This window comes from Carassius carassius, chromosome 27 (assembly GCF_963082965.1).
Source record: "Carassius carassius chromosome 27, fCarCar2.1, whole genome shotgun sequence".
In the NCBI taxonomy this organism is placed as follows: Eukaryota; Metazoa; Chordata; class Actinopteri; order Cypriniformes; family Cyprinidae; genus Carassius; species Carassius carassius.
Genome location: NC_081781.1, coordinates 21,448,987 through 21,468,520, shown reverse-complemented (window position 1 = coordinate 21,468,520; position 19,534 = coordinate 21,448,987). Strand labels below are relative to the sequence as shown.

The 19,534-nt window shown below is 39.6% G+C and overlaps 1 protein-coding gene across 1 annotated transcript in view; it reads left to right on the top strand.

Annotated features, from left to right (window-relative positions):
* ches1 (checkpoint suppressor 1) overlaps positions 1 to 19,534 on the top strand; it is a 42,549-nt gene that overhangs the window by 21,574 nt on the left and 1,441 nt on the right. The window contains exons 4-6 of the mRNA XM_059513128.1: positions 13,128 to 13,276; positions 16,907 to 16,965; positions 19,199 to 19,307. Coding sequence (XP_059369111.1) covers positions 13,128 to 13,276; positions 16,907 to 16,965; positions 19,199 to 19,307 — 317 coding nt within the window. The remainder of the gene's footprint in view (positions 1 to 13,127; positions 13,277 to 16,906; positions 16,966 to 19,198; positions 19,308 to 19,534) is intronic.

The window sequence follows — 19,534 nt, the reverse complement described above, 5'->3', positions numbered from 1 at the left end:
ACAGACATTAAACATCTCTCTATGTATAAATGGAATTTTAGTATATTTTTTAATAAATTAATAAATAGGAGAGAATAAACGAGCAGCTTGACATTGACCTATTAAAGCAGTATTGACCTTAAATCAAAGTCCAGATTAATTTTATGACAGATGAGTTCTAAATCAACAAAGGCTTATTTTTATGGTTTGTTTCTCAGAGATTTTATGGATGTGGATATGTAAACAAGTCCATGATCATAATCAAAATATAGTACAACTATAATCAATGCGTGACTATAATCAAAATGCAATCATGCTTTTCATACATTGCGTCAAAATATATGGAAACATTAACAGATAGCACCGCTTGCTCTACCAGAGTGTGTTTGTGTTATTATTAGGGCTGGTAATTTAACGCGTTAATTAGATTAATTAATTATGGAGAAAAATAACTATAAAATAACATTAAAATTATTAATGCATTTAACACAGCCCCAGACCTATGTGGATTATCTGCCATTTCATACAGTCGATTGATTACTAATACGAGGCAGAGCAACAACTCACTGTGTGATGGAGCCTAGAGAATATCCCTAAAATTCAAGATATGTTTGAAATTGTTTCATATTTACATCACATAGTTAAGAAATATCACACGAGCTGTAGGCTAAGTGCAATATCACACGAGTGCAAATGTGATAGTCATCTTATACAACAGTTCATTAAGAAGTTAATATTGTGTTATTTTAGACACAATGTTGTCTGTTTTGCTCAATTTTGCCAACAAAAATATAAAGTCAAATCAAAACTGTTCATCCCCGAGCAACCCACAGCGGCATTTCATTTCTTAATCCACTTTTTGAACTAATTTGGTGAACCATTGGCCATAGTCGCGCCGGCTTTGAAGTAGTGCTGCACAGACCGATCGGTGTATGACGTCAAAGTACCGCGAGAGCGATTCAAAAGCACAAGGAGTTGTCTGCTCTCTAAAGCTCTTGCGGTACTTGTCACACACTGGTCGGTCTGATGGTGATGATCCGCTTCAAGTCAAACAAGCCTAATGATTCAGTGAACCATTCATTAAGAACACTTTACTTCACTCCTGAATGAATCAGCCATTTGACGAATGAATAGATGACTCGCTGACTCAATCATTAAGACATTTACCACCACCTACTGGCAGCTTTAGTTTATTATTTAGAGCAGTGGTTCCCAACCTTTTTCACACAACCATACACATATGTTTGCGCGGCCCACTGCAAAAAAATTAACTGACCCCTCTGTTGTTGGGTTAATAACTTACTACTCAGAAGCTAGATTGTTAACTGTGTTTATTGAATGAACTGGCAATGAACAGAAAATAACTCTGGCTGGCACCGCTCAGCAAAACGGTAAAACTAGATCCAGCCAGAGCTCAGCAGCGGGTAGACAGTCAGTGGAGCAAGCAGTCAGGAGGGAACATGCAGAGCAGTGTTGAGATGAGCAGTCAAAATCGGCAGAGAACTGGAACACTGGACAAAGCAAGACTAGAGTCAGACTCGAGTGACCGGCGCAAACTAATAGCAGATATAGAGGGAAAAAACTGGCGAGAAACCAATGAGCAGCTGCGCTGCATGCAGCTGCTGCATTGAAGGGAAAAACAAAAACAAAGACACGAGGGAAACACAGAACTGAGAAAACGAATCCTAGTCCTGACCATTTTTTATTTGCATTGTGTGAATAATCTGAAAACAACAGCCATAAAACAAACTTAGCTAAATGGGTAACGTAAGAAAATAAATAAAAAAACCTTCTGACTTGTCACTCAGAAACAGCTGAAATTGTTCTTTTCAGTGACCCTGTTGACAGCCATTTATGCATGTTTGAATTTGTTGTTCTGTAGCATATGCAGCAAAAATATCTAATATATTGGTGGTTTATTCTTTGTCCAATCAGTGAGCTCGAATAGTGGAAGCATAAATTTACATTTAAATTTACAGTTAAATTTTAATTTTTTTTAATTATATATATATATATATATATATATATATATATATATATATATATATATATATATATATATATATATATATATATATATATGAAATGTTATGTTATGACTTTTTATGAGATATTTTTACATATATTAGCAATATTATTATTTCTTTTAATAGTAGTTGGCGGCCCACCTGCAACACCATCGTGACCCACTAGGGGGCCGCAGCCAGCAGGTTGAAAACCACTGATTTAGAGTATCATTTAATTAAATAAATAGTAGTAATATTTTCATTAGCAGTAATAGTAATGAAATTAAGAAAATAAATTATTAAAGTTATAGTTCACCCAGCCAAAAATTACAATTCTGTCATCATTTATCATCATTTACTCACTCCAAAAGATTATATGTAATCAATTTTATCAAAGAAAATATTTCTTGCTGAACCTACTTTATCTCTGTTTGATGCTTTGCACGACAATGACTTTGAATGATCTTTTCAGAATTATTTGATGTGCGATTAATTGGATGAATCACTCACCACATTATGTAATTAATTAGATTAAAAGTTTTAATCGCTTACCAGCCCTAGTTATGTATGTGTGCACCTTTACGAGTGTGCTTGTGTTATGTATGTGTGCACCTGTAAGAGTGTGCTTGTTACGTATGTGTGCGCCTGTAAGAGTGTGCTTGTTACGTATGTGTGCGCCTGTAAGAGTGTGCTTGTTGCGTATGTTTGCGCCTGTAAGAGTGTGCTTGTTACGTATGTGTGCGCCTGTAAGAGTGTGCTTGTTACGTATGTGTGCGCCTGTAAGAGTGTGCTTGTTGCGTATGTTTGCGCCTGTAAGAGTGTGCTTGTGTTACATATGTGTGCGCTTGTAAGAGTGTGCTTGTTACATATGTGTGCGCCTGTAAGAGTGCGCTTGTGTTGCGTATCTGTGCGCTTGTTACGTGTGTGCGCCTGTAAGAGTGTGCTTGTGTTATGTATGTGTGCGCCTGTAAGAGTGTCCTTGTTACGTATGTGTGCGCCTGTAAGAGTGTGCTTGTGTTGTATATATGTGTGCACCTGTAAGAGTGTGCTTGTTACGTATGTGTGCGCCTGTAAGAGTGTGCTTGTTACGTATGTGTGCGCCTGTAAGAGTGTGCTTGCTGCGTATGTTTGCACCTGTAAGAGTGTGCTTGTGTTACGTATGTGTGCGCCTGTAAGAGTGTGCTTGTGTTACATATGTGTGCGCCTGTAAGAGTGCGCTTGTGTTGCGTATCTGTGCGCTTGTTACGTGTGTGCGCCTGTAAGAGTGTGCTTGTGTTATGTATGTGTGCGCCTGTAAGAGTGTCCTTGTTACGTATGTGTGCGCCTGTAAGAGTTTGCTTGAGTTATGTATGTGTACTCCTGTAAGAGTGTCCTTGTTACGTATGTGTGCGCCTATAAGAGTGTGTTTGTGTTATATATGTGTGCACCTGTAAGAGTGTGCTTGTTACGTATGTGTGCGCCTGTAAGAGTGCACTTGTGTTGCGCATCTGTGCGCTTGTTACGTGTGTGCACCTGTAAGAGTGTGCTTGTTACGTATGTGTGCGCCTGTAAGAGTGTGCTTGTGTTATGTATGCGTGCGCATCTGTAAGAGTGTGTTTGTGTTACGTATGTGTGCACCTGTAAGAGTGTGCTTGTTATGTATGTGTGCGCCTGTAAGAGTGCGCTTGTGTTGCGTATCTGTGCGCTTGTTATGTGTGTGCGCCTGTAAGAGTGTGCTTGTGTTATGTATGTGTGCGCCTGTAAGAGTGTGCTTGTTACATATGTGTGCACCTGTAAGTGTGCTTGTATGTGTGCGCCTGTAAGAGTGTGCTTGTTACGTATCTGTGCACGTCTGTAAGAGTGTGTTTGTTACGTATGTGTGCACCTGTAAGAGTGTGCTTGTTACGTATGTGTGCGCCTGTAAGAGTGTGCTTGTGTTATGTATGCGTGTGCGTCTGTAAGAGTGTGCTTGTGTTACGTATGTGTGCGCCTGTAAGAGTGTGCTTGTGTTATGTATGCGTGTGCGTCTGTAAGAGTGTGCTTGTGTTACGTATGTGTGCACCTGTAAGAGTGTGCTTGTTACGTATGTGTGCACCTGTAAGAGTGTGCTTGTGTTATGTATGTGTGCGCCTGTAAGAGTGTGTTTGTGTTATGATGTGTGTGCGCGCCTCTAAGAGTGTCTTTGTGTTATGATGTATGTGTGTGTGTCTGTAAGAGTGTGCTTGTGTTATGATGTATGTGTGCGCCTGTAAGAGTGTGCTTGTGTTACGTATGTGTGCGCCTGTAAGAGTGTGCTTGTGTTACGTATGTGTGCGCCTGTAAGAGTGCGCTTGTGTTGCGTATCTGTGCGCTTGTTACGTGTGTGCGCCTGTAAGAGTGTGCTTGAGTTATGTATGTGTGCGCCTGTAGGAGTGTGCTTGTTACGTATGTGTGCGCCTGTAAGAGTGTGCTTGTGTTATGTATGCGAGCGCGTCTGTAAGAGTGTGCTTGTGTTACGTATGTGTGCACCTGTAAGAGTGTGCTTGTTACGTATGTGTGCGCCTGTAAGAGTGTGCTTGTGTTATGTATGTGTGCGCCTGTAAGAGTGTCTTTGTGTTATGATGTATGTGTGTGTGTCTGTAAGAGTGTGCTTGTGTTATGATGTATCTGTGCGCCTGTAAGAGTGTGCTTGTGTTACGTATGTGTGCACCTGCAAGAGTGTGCTTGTTACGTATGTGTGCACCTGCAAGAGTGTGCTTGTTACGTATGTGTGCGCCTGTAAGAGTGTGCTTGTGTTATGATGTATGTGTGCGCCTGTAAGAGTGTGCTTGTGTTATGATGTATCTGTGTGCCTGTAAGAGTCTGCTTGTGTTACGTATGTGTGCACCTGCAAGAGTGTGCTTGTGTTATGTATGCGTGCGCGTCTGTAAGAGTGTGTTTGTGTTATGATGTATGTGTGCACGCCTGTAAGAGTGTGTTTGTGTTATGATGTATGTGTGCGCCTGTAAGAGTGTGCTTGTGTTATGATGTATCTGTGCGCCTGTAAGAGTGTGCTTGTGTTATGATGTATCTGTGCGCCTGTAAGAGTGTGTTTGTGTTATGATGTATGTGTGCGCCTGTAAGAGTTTGCTTGTTATGATGTATCTGTGCGCCTGTAAGAGTGTGCTTGTGTTACGTATGTGTGCGCCTGTAAGAGTGTGCTTGTGTTATGATGTATGTGTGCGCCTGTAAGAGTGTGTTTGTGTTATGTATGTGTGTGCCTGTAAGAGTGTGTTTGTGTTATGATGTATGTGTGCGCCTGTAAGAGTGTGCTTGTGTTACGTATGTGTGCGCCTGTAAGAGTGTGCTTGTGTTACATATGTGTGCGCCTGTAAGAGTGTGCTTGTGTTATGATGTATGTGTGCGCCTGTAAGAGTGTATTTGTGTTATGATGTATGTGTGCGCCTGTAAGAGTGTGCTTGTGTTACGTATGTGTGCGCCTGTAAGAGTGTGCTTGTGTTATGATGTATGTGTGCGCCTGTAAGAGTGTGTTTATGTATGTGTGCGCCTGTAAGAGTGTGCTTGTGTTATGATGTATGTGTGCGCCTGTAAGAGTGTGTTTGTTACGTATGTGTGCGCCTGTAAGAGTGTGTTTGTGTTATGTATGTGACGTCTCAGTGAGTCACTGTTTCTATCTGAGCTACAGGTGATTGGCAGATTGGATGACGTACTGTTGCACCTTCACCGAATCAACGCTCTGTTTAAAGGACTCATTTGAACTGATGGCAGGAGGAGACTTGGTGTTTGTTGGCTTTTGTTTGCCTTTCATGGGGCTACCGGTGTTCTCGAGGGTTGTGGAGGTTGCGGGAGACCACCGCTGCACTCGATGAGTTCTCGAATGATCCGCCTTCCCTAGAATGGATTTTTGGACATTATCTTTTGTTTGTTTTGTTAGTTTGAATTTGTCACACTTGTATCATTTACATCATTGCTGACACACTGATTATACACTTATACTGATTACTAAGCATTTCCTGTTTATTTTCTATAGTTTAATAAATTGTCTTTTTGCTAATTAAGCGGTTGTGTGGCGTCTCCCTGATTTTGTTGCGTTCCTTATCGAGGAACCCCAACACATTGCGTGTTTGTTATGATGTATGTGTGTGCCTGTAAGAGTGTGTTTGTGTTACGATGTTTGTGTGCGCCTGTAAGAGTGTGTTTGTGTTATGTATGTGTGCGCCTGTAAGAGTGTGTTTGTGTTATGTATGTGTGTGCCTGTAAGAGTGTGTTTGTGTTATGTATGTGTGCCCCTGTAAGAATGTGTTTGTGTTATGATGTATGTGTGCGCCTTTAAGAGTGTATTTGTTATGTATGTGTGCCCCTGTAAGAATGTGTTTGTGTTATGATGTATGTGTGCGCCTGTAAGAGTGTGCTTGATATGTATGTGTGCGCCTGTAAGAGTGTGTTTGTGTTATGTATGTGTGCGCCTTTAAGAGTGTATTTGTTATGTATGTGTGCCCCTGTAAGAATGTGTTTGTGTTATGATGTATGTGTGCGCCTGTAAGAGTGTGTTTGTGTTATGTTTGCATGCGCCTGTAAGAGTATGTGTGTTATTATGTATGTGTGTGCCTGTAAGAGTGTTTGTACCAGTCCAAGCTGTCATCCTGTCATTTGGTTCTCAACTTTGACCGAAAGAGTTTTCCGTGTGTATGTATTCCCATAGCAACCGAGCTGTAGTTGACATGAAAAGCATGCTGTTTCTGTAGCAACAGCCAAACTGATTGGCTGTGTTGGTATGTGTGTAAGTAGATCTGTATATGCGTGTGTGGGTAAAATGTGGTGTATAAAATGTATATATGTGTGTGTGTGTATATATATATATATGTATGTGTATATATATATATATATATGTATGTATATATATATGTATATATGTATGTATATATATATATATGCATATATGTGTGTATATATATATATGCATATATGTGTGTGTATATATATATATATATATGTATATATGTGTGTATATATATATATGTATATATGTGTGTATATATATATGTATATATGTGTGTATATATATATGTATATATGTGTGTATATATATATGTATATTTGTGTGTGTAAGTATAATGATTCACAGTGTGTTACTCAGTAGCAGATGTTTAGACACTGAAAAAGGAAGATCAGTCCCAGCTTTCTTACAAGCCTCAGTCGCCAAAGATCCAGCCAAACACTACAGGTTAAAGATAACAAATGTGTCTGCACTTAATTTTTTGCTTGAGTACTAAACATTTTAGCAATTTAGCATTTTAACAATTAGCAATATTCAGTGCACTGTGTGCATGTCTGTGTTTTAAAGGAATGATATTTTAATTTTTTAACACCGTTTTTCCCCATGAAGTCATCTTATAATGTTAGTCAAGGTTGCTTAAGCCAAAATTTAATTTTACATGACCGTTTTTACCCTCTGTCTGGCACTTAATTAAGCAGCCTGTTTTTTGTTTCCGTACCTTTAAGTATTCTGTATGTAAATGGTATAATTACTAACCCAAGGGTGTCCATGATGCTTGGAGAAAACATTTTGTTAATGTTCCCAATCGTCTGTTTAGCTGGCACACACAACCCTCCAAAGCAGGCTCATGGAAACTCATTCTCCATCCAGGTTTTTTTTTAGCCAATCACGTGAGCTGTAAAAGCCATGTGGCTAAACACTCTGAAAGCTGCAAAATTGTGTTGGGAGAACGCTGTTTGGCTGATGGCACAAAAATAATGCACACAGTCCCAAACCTTTGAAGTGGCGACTGTCCATTACAAACTTTTAAAGAGCTTGGCAAAAACATCTACTATAATGTAATGAGTCATTTGCTATTTTCTATTTTGTAAGAATACATGGCAACCTTTGAATTACTATAGATCGAAATGCTTTTCATGTTCAGATGTTGTGCACTGTAAAAAAAAAAGACAGATTTTAACGATAAAAGACTAAAAATGCTACTGTAAAAACCTATTAATTGGTTAACGGTAAGTTCCCCCACTATTTACAGTGAAAAACTGTATTGTACATTACATGTACTTTCACGGTAATATAGTTTTTGAAAATGGTGAATGTATAAGTGTCACAGAGCTACCCTCTGCTCTTGTGACCCCTTGTTAGCCCTTTCAACAAACACATGTACACACATTTGGTTTGTAAAAGACTCTTTATTTACCTTGAAGTACCAGCAACAGGAGAGATGGATTAGCCACAAAAATGTATACCTACAACTATACTGTTGTGTTTCAGACTGGCCACCTGAGCACTAACTCAGAGGACATTTAAAGTTTGCTACAAACTGTTGATTATCGCATGGATCAGCATATATGGGGGCGGCCATCTTGATTTGAGTAAAAGACTGGAATGGACTTTTCTCATGCTTTTTATACCTGTACTGTGTTGCATCATGGGGAATGGGAGATACCAAGTATGGTGGGAAAAGAGGGGGAATTAGTTTGATGTTATTGATTGTTTGTTGTTGTTTATTTCCTCTAATTACTATTGAAGTTTATGTATGGAAGCTTGTACTGTTATTTAAATTTGTGTGGTGAAGGAACTGGTTACTTGATCACATACTATTGTGACTTGGAATGTATTACATGTTTATGGTCTTAATTACTTTCCCATGTGATTATTGCTGAGAAATGGTTGTACCCAGGTGTATAAATTCTCACAGAATTGAGTGATCAGGAGGGCTAAGACTGTTGGTAGTGAATGCAGTATCTGCTGAGTACTCTGATTGAAGGTACCGACCTGATACAAGGTTCTTGTGTTTTTATATTGAAGTTTTTTTTTCCTCTTTTTGAATTTTTCATGCCTTGGCACCTGTGAGCACCCTGCACTTTGCTGGCTTGGGAGAACCTAAAATAAATACTTTAATGGCATTTAACGATCTCCATGCGTTATTCTGAAGAACAGTGAATGGTCCTTGTGACAAGTGGTGTCAGAAGTGGGATCGTTATGCCACCCAAGACCAGACACGACCGGGTGGCGGTCACAGAGGCGCAGTTGGGAATGGATCAGGAGCCGCCCAGTTCTACGGAGGTACAAGAAACAGGGGCTGCCAGTAGGAGTGACGCAGTAACTACTCTTGCAGCGGGTCCGGCAGAGGGAATTTTCTCAGAGCTGGCCGGCCTGGTTAAAGTTCTCCTGCAGTCCCAAGCCGCCCGTGATGATCGAATGGAGCAAGTAATGGTGAAGCAGGACCAGCGTTGGCGAAATATGCAGCACCAATTTCAGCAAATACAACATCAGGTGATCCAGATCCAGGCTGAAGGGGACCAAAGGGAAGGTCAGGCTGCGTCTACAGCTGCAAGCCCAGTGCCAACCGGAGAAGGTATGTCATCAGGAAGCATCGAGCCAAGATTACATCCCTTGACAAGAGATGATGACATCGAGCAGTTCTTGACAACATTTGAAAGGATGGCCACTGCGTGCAGATGGCCTCAAGCCAATTGGGCAATCAGACTTGTTCCCCTGTTAACGGGTAAGGCACGTAGTGCCTATGTCGCCATGGATGGTAATGATGCGGAGGACTATGATCAAGTTAAGGAGGCGATACTTAAAAAGTATCAGATAAATGCAGAGATCTACCGGCAAAGGTTTCGCTCATCAGAGATTCTGCCAGACGAGAACCCCCGTGAGCTTTATGTGCGATTGAAGGATCTCTTCTCAAAATGGGTGAAGCCAGAGAAGTGTACTATTCAGCAATTGTCCGAACTTATCTTGGAGCAATTTATGCGAATGATAAGCCCTGACATGGCAGTGGGGATTAAGGAAGGAGGGAGAAGTGTCACAGAGCTACCCTCTGCTCTTGTGACCCCTTGTTAGCCCTTTCAACAAACACATGTACACACATTTGGTTTGTAAAAGACTCTTTATTTACCTTGAAGTACCAGCAACAGGAGAGATGGATTAGCCACAAAAATGTATACCTACAACTATACTGTTGTGTTTCAGACTGGCCACCTGAGCACTAACTCAGAGGACATTTAAAGTTTGCTACAAACTGTTGATTATCGCATGGATCAGCATATATGGGGGCGGCCATCTTGATTTGAGTAAAAGACTGGAATGGACTTTTCTCATGCTTTTTATACCTGTACTGTGTTGCATCATGGGGAATGGGAGATACCAAGTATGGTGGGAAAAGAGGGGGAATTGGTTTGATGTTATTGATGTTTATTTCCTCTAATTACTATTGAAGTTTATGTATGGAAGCTTGTACTGATATTTAAATTTGTGTGGTGAAGGAACTGGTTACTTGATCACATACTATTGTGACTTGGAATGTATTACATGTTTATGGTCTTAATTACTTTCCCATGTGATTATTGCTGAGAAATGGTTGTACCCAGGTGTATAAATTCTCACAGAATTGAGTGATCAGGAGGGCTAAGACTGTTGGTAGTGAATGCAGTATCTGCTGAGTACTCTGATTGAAGGTACCGACCTGATACAAGGTTCTTGTGTTTTTATATTGAAGTTTTTTTTTCCTCTTTTTGAATTTTTCATGCCTTGGCACCTGTGAGCACCCTGCACTTTGCTGGCTTGGGAGAACCTAAAATAAATACTTTAATGGCATTTAACGACCTCCATGCGTTATTCTGAAGAACAGTGAACGGTCCTTGTGACAATAAGTTATAGTGAAAAAAACGTAAATTGACATCCCCAGAATAAATTACATTTCACATTTGATGGTTTTTATCAATTGTGTACATTAGGGTGTATGTTACAACTAATGTTGTTCAGTTCATGTTTATTGCATTATTCATGTGTGTTACCATTATGGTGTTTAGTGTTTGTGTGAATGACACTGTGCATCTTTTATATATCTTACTATTTAAAAGCTGATTATAAAGGGCTTTGGTTCACCATGAAACTTTCTTTTCACCACCTGCTTTTGTTGATTATCAGTGTATTACAGTGGTATAAAACCGATTTCAGTACTTCAGTTGGTTGGTATATTAACACTATATTAGTTAATGAAATACAGTTTTTAAATGTAAATTATTATTTTATTTTTTTACAGTACATTTTTTATAGTGATTTTTGCAGGAGGGACTTACTTCTAACCAGACAAACCTTGACTCCTCTCTTTGAGCAGGTTGCACTTCATACTAGGGTTGACCTAAATACTGAATAAGCATTAATATAATATATAGGGTGTCATGTCTAAATGAGGTTGTGTCAATAAAACCATGAGGATTTCTGAAGAAGCCATTATTGCAGCTTAGTTTCCAAAAGTTTTTGGAATCAGTTTTCCATGATTTGACCCTTTAAAAATTCATGGAAATGTGTGTATTCTTCATAAGCCATGAGTAGAAACCCTCTCTTTCAAACATAGGCAATCATGTATTCTGGCTCTCTGAGTGTAGAGTCTGTGGCAGAGATCTGCTTTCCTCATTCACTACGGTTGGGAAAGATTAGCACATGGGTCTGGGCTGGTTTTAAAGCGCCATCATTGTCTCCATGTAGACTGAGATACTCGTGCCAAACCCTCCAACCATCCCTCTCTTCTACCTGTTGCCATGGAGACCAGTGAAACCACAGGTGCATGTCTGCTCCTCCTCTGTCTCCTGTAGAGAGGGGTCGTGTGGCTCTGGCAGGCAGGTGAGCTGGAGCTGTACCCAAATGCCGTGTCGGAGCTGGTGAATGATGTACGTCAATCCGTGATGTTGTTTTGCAGGCGTGTTGATAGATAATTGAGGGCAGATGGAAGACTGGTGGGGGAAGTTATGAATGAAGTCATGGGGAGTGTATTTGAATTATCCTGCACCCCGGGTGGAAACGGCACGCTGGGCCAATGGCTCCTCCAGCAGTGTGGAAAACACAAACACACACAGATATATGAAATAAAGTTACTTCCCCCAACCTTTTGGCAATTGGCAGCTTGTCGGCCCGTCTAATCAAACCTTTCCCTTAATTGCCTTGTGTAGTGTGTCGGTAAACACTGCTGATCATTGCTATAGCGGCTGTTCTGTTACTACGGTAATATCAGAGTGCTTTCATCATCCCGTCTCACTTATTTTTGTGCTTAATACGAGAACTGAGATCAAAGCGGCACGGGTTGAATTTCATGCCTTGTGAGTTGTGTTTTTTGGTAAAGTGAAATGTGGCTCTGGAAGCCCCCGATGGAAGGCAGACAGCTTAATTAGGTGGAGAACAGCTTCTTTGATCTAAAAATATATGTCAGTGTTGCCTGTTGAGGCAGTTTTAAAGGTGCCTCTTTATTCACTAGACAACGAGGGTCTCGAGTGCTAGGTCTAATCCTCCTCCCCGCTTTTTCTCAGTACTTTGCAAAAATGTACTCGGTGATGATGTACAGTTTATTTCAAAATAAACTTTGAAGGTTCTTGAGAGCATCAGGATAAAGTGAGTCTAAATTCAAATCTGCGTTTAGAGTAGGGCTGTTTAAGACTTTAATAGTACCAATTTTAGTTTAGCCCACCTTGCAAGTAAAGGTCTTTGCACTCTGAGACTGAAATTGTTGTATGCTTTTTTCGTATTCGTCATCCTAAAAAAAAATTGTCACGCACAGAAACCTTGCACACTGAGTCTGCAGAACAGTACTAAATGGAGTCTTCAGGCAGTGAGGATGGTTTTGTTGTCCTCTCGCTTCTTAAAAGGGGGAAAAGAAAGGAAATATTGGGACCATCCAATCTTGAGATAGAGACAGGAAGGAGAGTTCACCCTCAGGAGCAGCGGGATTATAACGAACGATTCAAAGTTTACTTCAGGATGTCAGTGGCTCAATCTGATGCTAGAGCCACATATAAAAACAAAGACCACCATTTCTGTGAACTCAGTGTGCAAGGATCCATACAATCTTTCTGTAATGGATTAGTTACTTTTTTTATTATTATTAATTTACTTAATGGCGTAACTAGTTAGTCCACAACACTGGCAGTCGAGGTCCACCTCACTCTTGGGATGGTCCTTAGCTCCAACCCAAATCAAACTCTTCTGCCTATAGCTTAGACCTTGATTGGTTTGCCTTGGTGTGTTTGATTAGGGTTGAAGCTAAACTCTGCTGGAAAGTGGATCTAGAGTGTCAGAGTGGCCCACCCTTGCTATAAAGTATCTCATAATAATATTAATCTTGATACAGATATCGAAAAATTAATGATGTATCATGACAGTACTTTGTCTTCTTTGTATTTCAGAGCATAGGAAAGGGTTCTCTCTGGTCTATTGATCCTGACTACAGACACAATCTGATTCAGGCGCTGAAGAAGACTCCATATCATCCGTATTCCCCTCGGCTTCCAAAACCTTCTACCTCCCCGTCTGCCTCTCCTCAGCAATACCACAGGTAACGCCTCAATTTATCACCCAGGTTTTTTTTTAATTTAGTTTTGGCCATCCATTTCTTTTCCCTCTCTTTTCTTTTCCTTTTCACCCACCAGTTATTGCCTTTTTCCTGTTTGGCGGTTTGTTTTCTTCTGGTACTTTCATTCGCACTTTTCATTTTGTTTGGCCCTGAAAATCCTAGTCCAGACTTTTCCATTTCTAAATAAAAGTGCATGAGCACAAAAACCTGTCTTAGTGTGGAATGTGACTGAGAGGGCGTTAACTTTACCATGGCTTGAATCATTTTAACCATACAAGAGCTTTGGATTAAACAAATATTCTCTTTATCTTTAAGAAAGAGAAAGATAGGAACCCAAAGAGAAGAAAGATCACATACAAGTTTTTTTTGTGGCCTCTCTTATGACCTTACTGGGAAGAACACATTGATCCAGTGTGTGAGGGTTTTGGGTCAATTCCTCACTCATTCTTGATCCCTCTGTCAGCCACTGGACATGGTCCTCTGGGGAATCTGTGGGATGTAAAGAAATGGCAAATGCTTGCCCTTCCCGAGTCGTTTCCTCCTCTGCTGTTGCTGTGACGACCAGAGTACCTCCATGGCAACACATGCATAAGACAGGTGGAACAGCTATTTGTCTGGCAAAAGAAGAAGAAATAACAGAGATAGGACAGACTGTTAGTGCTAAGAAACACATTATAGGCTTAGCAACACTAAACTCCATAGCAACAGAAGATGTCAGGTGGCTGTTTTCTTGCTTTTTCCTTGATTTTTACCCCCCATTTCCTCTTGTGAGATGAAGGAGCTGCTCTTGTTAGTTTGTGGTCTCTAGTTCTCTTTTGGGTAATGAAAGTCAGTTACTGTGTAAACGGTTGTAAATTAAATTATACAGCTGTGGCTCCTAACGCCCCAGTATAGTGACGGGGACGCTATACTGTAAAAAGCACCATCGTTTGGATGAGAAGTCAAACAGAGGTCCTGACTCTCTGTGGTCATTAAAGATCTCATGTCACTTCTCGTAAAGAGTAGGGGTGTATCCCCGGTGTCCTAGTCAAATTCCCTCCACTGGACCTTGTCAATCATGGGCTCTCCACTTGATTGGCTCTATGACTCTCTCCTCTCCAGCTGTGGCTGGTGTGTGGTAAAAGCAGTGGCGTCGTTGTTCTGTGGCTGTCATTGATCATCTGACTGGATGCTGCACATTGGTGGTGGTTGAGGAGATATCTACTTCATATGATTGTAAATAGCTATATAAATGCCTCATCCATCCATCCATTAAACCTGATACTCCAAATTTATTCTCTGTTTCTGTAAAAAAAAAAAGTTATGGCAGCCTATGCTTTTACATTACTTTAACTCATCAAAATATGTTGAGCAATGTTTTTAAAAAGTTGGTTTAATGTCATTTAAGTTGAAATTTCTTATATACTTATAATAAAAAATTCAAGGCAGCAACTGAAGTAAAGCATTTTAGTTGAAATAGGATGGATTTTTTTTTACATTGTGGAAATATGATAGCTTAATATTTTTATATGGTATTTAGATGGTCCACGCAGGTTTAGGCCAAATCCCAATTCTATTTTATACCCCTTCCCCTACCCCTTCCCCTTGTCCCTTGAAACAGAGGGTCAAGGGGTAGGGGAGAAAATATTCCCCTAAGGATTGGGACACCACTACTATGCCGTCACACGTCATATCATTCGTCGTCTAGCTCTTACAATACACACACATACTGGTGTGCTGGTGTGCATTAGAGCCTTTAATTATCGTTCTGTATTAATGAGCTGCTTACTGACACACACACAAATAGCGGAAATCGTGCAGCTCACACATCCAGGAGAAAATAAACTTGTCAACGCTGCCCCACGACTTTTATTAAATACAATTTAAATACTGAATCACTACAATATATTTTCCAGCGACGAGAGGATACAATCACTGTTTTTAAGTAAACTCACTCTAAAAAGATAAACACACAGACGCGAATACACGCAACTTCCATTTCTCTCTCTCTCTCTCTCTCGAATAGGCAATATTTGAGAAAATGGTTTAGTGATTTCTAATTATTGTGGGGATTAGTCTACGGCAGTTATCGCCCTGATCAGACATATGCTGTGGCACTATCATGCAGTCTGTAATATGACGTTAGCAAATATTAGCGATTTTTTTTGCAAACATTTATTTGAGTTACATGAATATTAATATGAACTCACAATTGAATGTAACATAAATCAAATGATTACTTTTCATTAAAATATTTATTTATGCCAGAAAAGCTTACATTAATGTGTCTTTTTGTTCGCTGTAGCTGCCATTTTGCCGAGATAATTCATACCCCTTCGTTTGAAGTGTGGTCCTGAAAAATCTTCGTTTGAAGGGCTATCTGGCCCTTCCCCTTACCCCTACCCCTCCAACCTAAAGAGAATCGAGACACGGAAAGGGGAAGGGGAAGGGCTAAGGGCTAGAATTAGGATTGGGCCTTAGATGGTTTATGTCATAAAAGCTGTGATGTAACATAAGTAGCGACCGATTCTTTCTTCAATATTGTGAACTGTATCAATGTATTATGGATTAGGTAGTTACGGATTGGATAGAGGTAGATCTAATCGAGCTTGCAGTCAGCTGTTAGAAAGAGGCAGGGTTTAAGCGGACAAAATGATTGGAGAAGTCCAGCATAGAAGCCATTAAAAAAAATGAAAGGAGATCCCATTCCGTTCAGCAGTTATAAGCGTTTTAGTAAAAGCAGCTCGGTCCCTTTCGAACATTTTGGCATCCCTTTGTGATGGTGAGTTGAAAGTTAAACTTTTTTTTTTTTTTTTATAATTATTGATATTCATTAAATGGAGAATCTTTCTGCTCTAGTTTGGTTCCGATTAGGTGAAAATTCTAGGACTAGTTCACAAAAGTAAGGTTTTCAAAAATCCAAAATACCAAAAAAAGTTTGTGTTTTGTCTGGCATGAGCCAAGGATTCCAACAATAAGACACTTGAGTCTGTTATTAACGGTTTAGGAGTTATGAGAGATTTCATACTTTTGAGCGCTGTAGTGCCCTTGTCAGGCCAATTGGGGTGAGCCTTGGCGACGTTGTAGACTGTGTGAGCACTACCATCACTTCAGTAACATACATTTAGAAATAAGATTGGGTGAATTGTCATTTCATGCCGACTTTAATGTGTGTTGTATTGAGTGGCTATGCTTTACTCAAAGTATTTGTTTTTTTAATACTGTATAGTTTTTGTAATTGATTTTTGATATATATTTCTTTAATCTATCCACTGGCATACTAATACATTTATTATGCAATTAGAACTGCTCATACTCAATTCATAAATTGTACATTTTATGACAGTGGGATCAATTTTATAAGGTAAATGATAAAAGTGATGTCAGTCTGCTCATCTGTGAATTTAATACCCCCTGGTGTTCCTATCACTTAAAAAAGTGATGCTCATGGTGAGTTTGTGGATCGGATTTCAAGACTAAAGGAGTGAGTCAGTCCAAGTTCCAACAAACCATTTGGATCCATTGCTCTGACAGTCTTTAAACGTTTTTTCATTATGTGATTTTATCACTCAATGCTTTTTCACAGTATCTGTATTTTCTCTCTCATTCTCGCTCTGTGTTTATGACCCTCAGTCCTCCACTATGGCCAGGAAGTCCACTCTTCAGAAAGAATGGAGGAGTGCTCTTACAAGGTAAAAGTCCTATGTTTTTTGTAATTTCTTCTAATCTGTTTCTTAAAGACTACATTATAATGAAAGTGAAAGAAAGTGACGTGACCTACAGCCAAGTATGGTGACCCATACTCGGAATTCGTGCTCTGCTTTTAACCCATCCGAAGTGCACACACACACAGCAGTGAACACACACACACTGTGAACACACACCCAGAGCAGTGGGCAGCCATTTATGCTGCGGCGCCCGGGGAGCAGTTGGGGGTTCGGTGCCTTGCTCAAGGGCACCTCAGTCGTGGTATTGAAGGTGGAGAGAAAACTGTACATGCACTCCCCCCACCCACAATTCCTGCCGACCCGAGACTCGAACTCACAACCTTTCGATCACTTTAATGCATTCTTGCTGAATCAATGTTAATTTCTATTAAAAAAAATTACTTAATGTACTTTTTTACAATTTACAGTCTGTCTCTTACAATAAAACAGAACAAAAATATTGATGACTCATCATGTACTACACAGATTTTTGTCCAATTAAATAATTACAATAAAATAACCCACCTCCTAATACCACCTGTCACCATCCAGCAAATAAAATATTCATGGTTGCAACTTAGCCTTCTAGCTTATTAAAATCCAATAAATCCAATAAGTCTCTCTTAAACTTCCAGTTTTAATAGGAAATATGACAAACCAGGAAAGAAACGTGATTTCATGCGCCCTGTAAAAGCACCACGCAAGAGAACCTTGACTTTGATTTATAAAATAAAAAACTCTTTATCGCACAAATAGCTGCATTGCGCCTACGGATTACCTTTGTAATATCTTGGGAATCATTCATTTTTTATTTTTTTTTTACCACTGATTCTCTCATTTCCCACAACTGCTCCTTCATCTCTCTTTCAGTCCATCTGTTTGTCTCCCTCTCTTTCGCTCCCTGTTGGTGTCCCTGCCGTTTAAATGTCCATTTGATCCCAATCAGGGTGCTCTCTTTCCACTCCACCGCGAGCAGCTAAATGGAAGGAAATGGATACATTATCTGTCTGTAGTGGCTCCTCTCTCCTTCTCGTCTGCTCTGGATAATGGAATAATGGAGGCAGAGCTGCCTGTGAAAAGTGTCTGAGTGATTTGAGTCACATTTGAGTGATGTCAATGTCTTGATGGCTGTCTATATAAAAGCAAAGGGCTCTGTGTGTGTGTGTGTGTGTGTGTGTGTGTGTGTGTCAACTGCTGGACCGGACACTCTCAGCTCAAGGCTGCTTCACTAAATCTTGCTACTAGCTTACAGTTTGTGAGTGGCTGGACACCTGCGAAGGCTCTTCTTGTCGTGTCCCTTAAAGCGATAGTTCACTCAATAATGAAACTTCTGTCATCATTTATTCACTTTCCATTTTTTTGTCTGCTGTGAAACCAGTAGCAGTGGATTGAATACTATTATTGACCTTTCAACAAATCAGTTGAGCGAACATAATGTCAGTTAATATTTCTGGTGAAATGGTTTATAATGTGTCCGTGCTACTTTTCACTCACCTTCATGTTTGTTTCAAATACAAATTATTATTTTTTTCTTTTTTCTTTTTTTTTGAGAAGTTTAACAAAATGTTCACGCTGCTCTTTTTCATGCAGAAAGGCGGCAGAAAGCACCTTCATAAAGTAATTAATATGACTTGCATACTACATTCCAAGTCTTTTAAAGGCATACAATAGCTTTTGTTTGAGGAACATATGACAGGATTTTCATTTTCAGGTGAAGATTTTTCTCAGGGTGATGTTCTTCAGATATTTTAGGGCAGTGGTTCTCAACCAGGACACCAGGAGCCATTAGAGGGTGTCAGCACTATTCCAAAGGCCCCTTAAAATAGCTTAAATTGGTTTCAAATAAGCTCAGTTTGACCTAAAATGGTTACAATTCTAGATGTAAACTGACATATTTTCATGTATCACATTTTGTTACCTCCGCAATTGTCATTTCAGTTTTTCTTTATTTTTTCACCCCTATTTTTTATTTTAAATTCACTCATTCATACAAGTTTTCAAGACTGTGGATAATAAGAGAAAAAAGGTTGAGAACCGCTTTTTTTTTTCAGTTCTCATAAGCATTTCTGTACGATATTTATCAGTGATGTAGATGTTGTATGAGCAAAACAAATGCTCAGAGAGCAGCATAAACTGCATGTTCTGCAGTCGAACAGGAGTAATGTAATCCAGTCGGGTATATTTTCTCTGTGTTGTAATTGGGGTTTGTTTTTCTCAGTTCCTCAGAGAGTGATACAGCACAGCTCACGTGTTGCCGCTCAGGGGCTCTTTCCGGTTATCAGACCCCTTCATTTGAGTCCTGTGAGCAAGAGGACCACAGCCGTGAGGTTAGTATATCCTTCTCCATCAGTGTTGTTGTTTATTCAACTGTTGAAATAGTTTTTTAGTAATTGAAAAAAAGAAAATAATTGAAAATAAAATATAAATATTAGATAAAAATAACTGAAATGTTGGCAACTAACTGAAGAGAAATTTAATTTGATGTACAAAAATTTACAAAATGAAATAAAAAAAAAACTAAAATATAAACAAAAATTAAAGTTAAATAGAGATA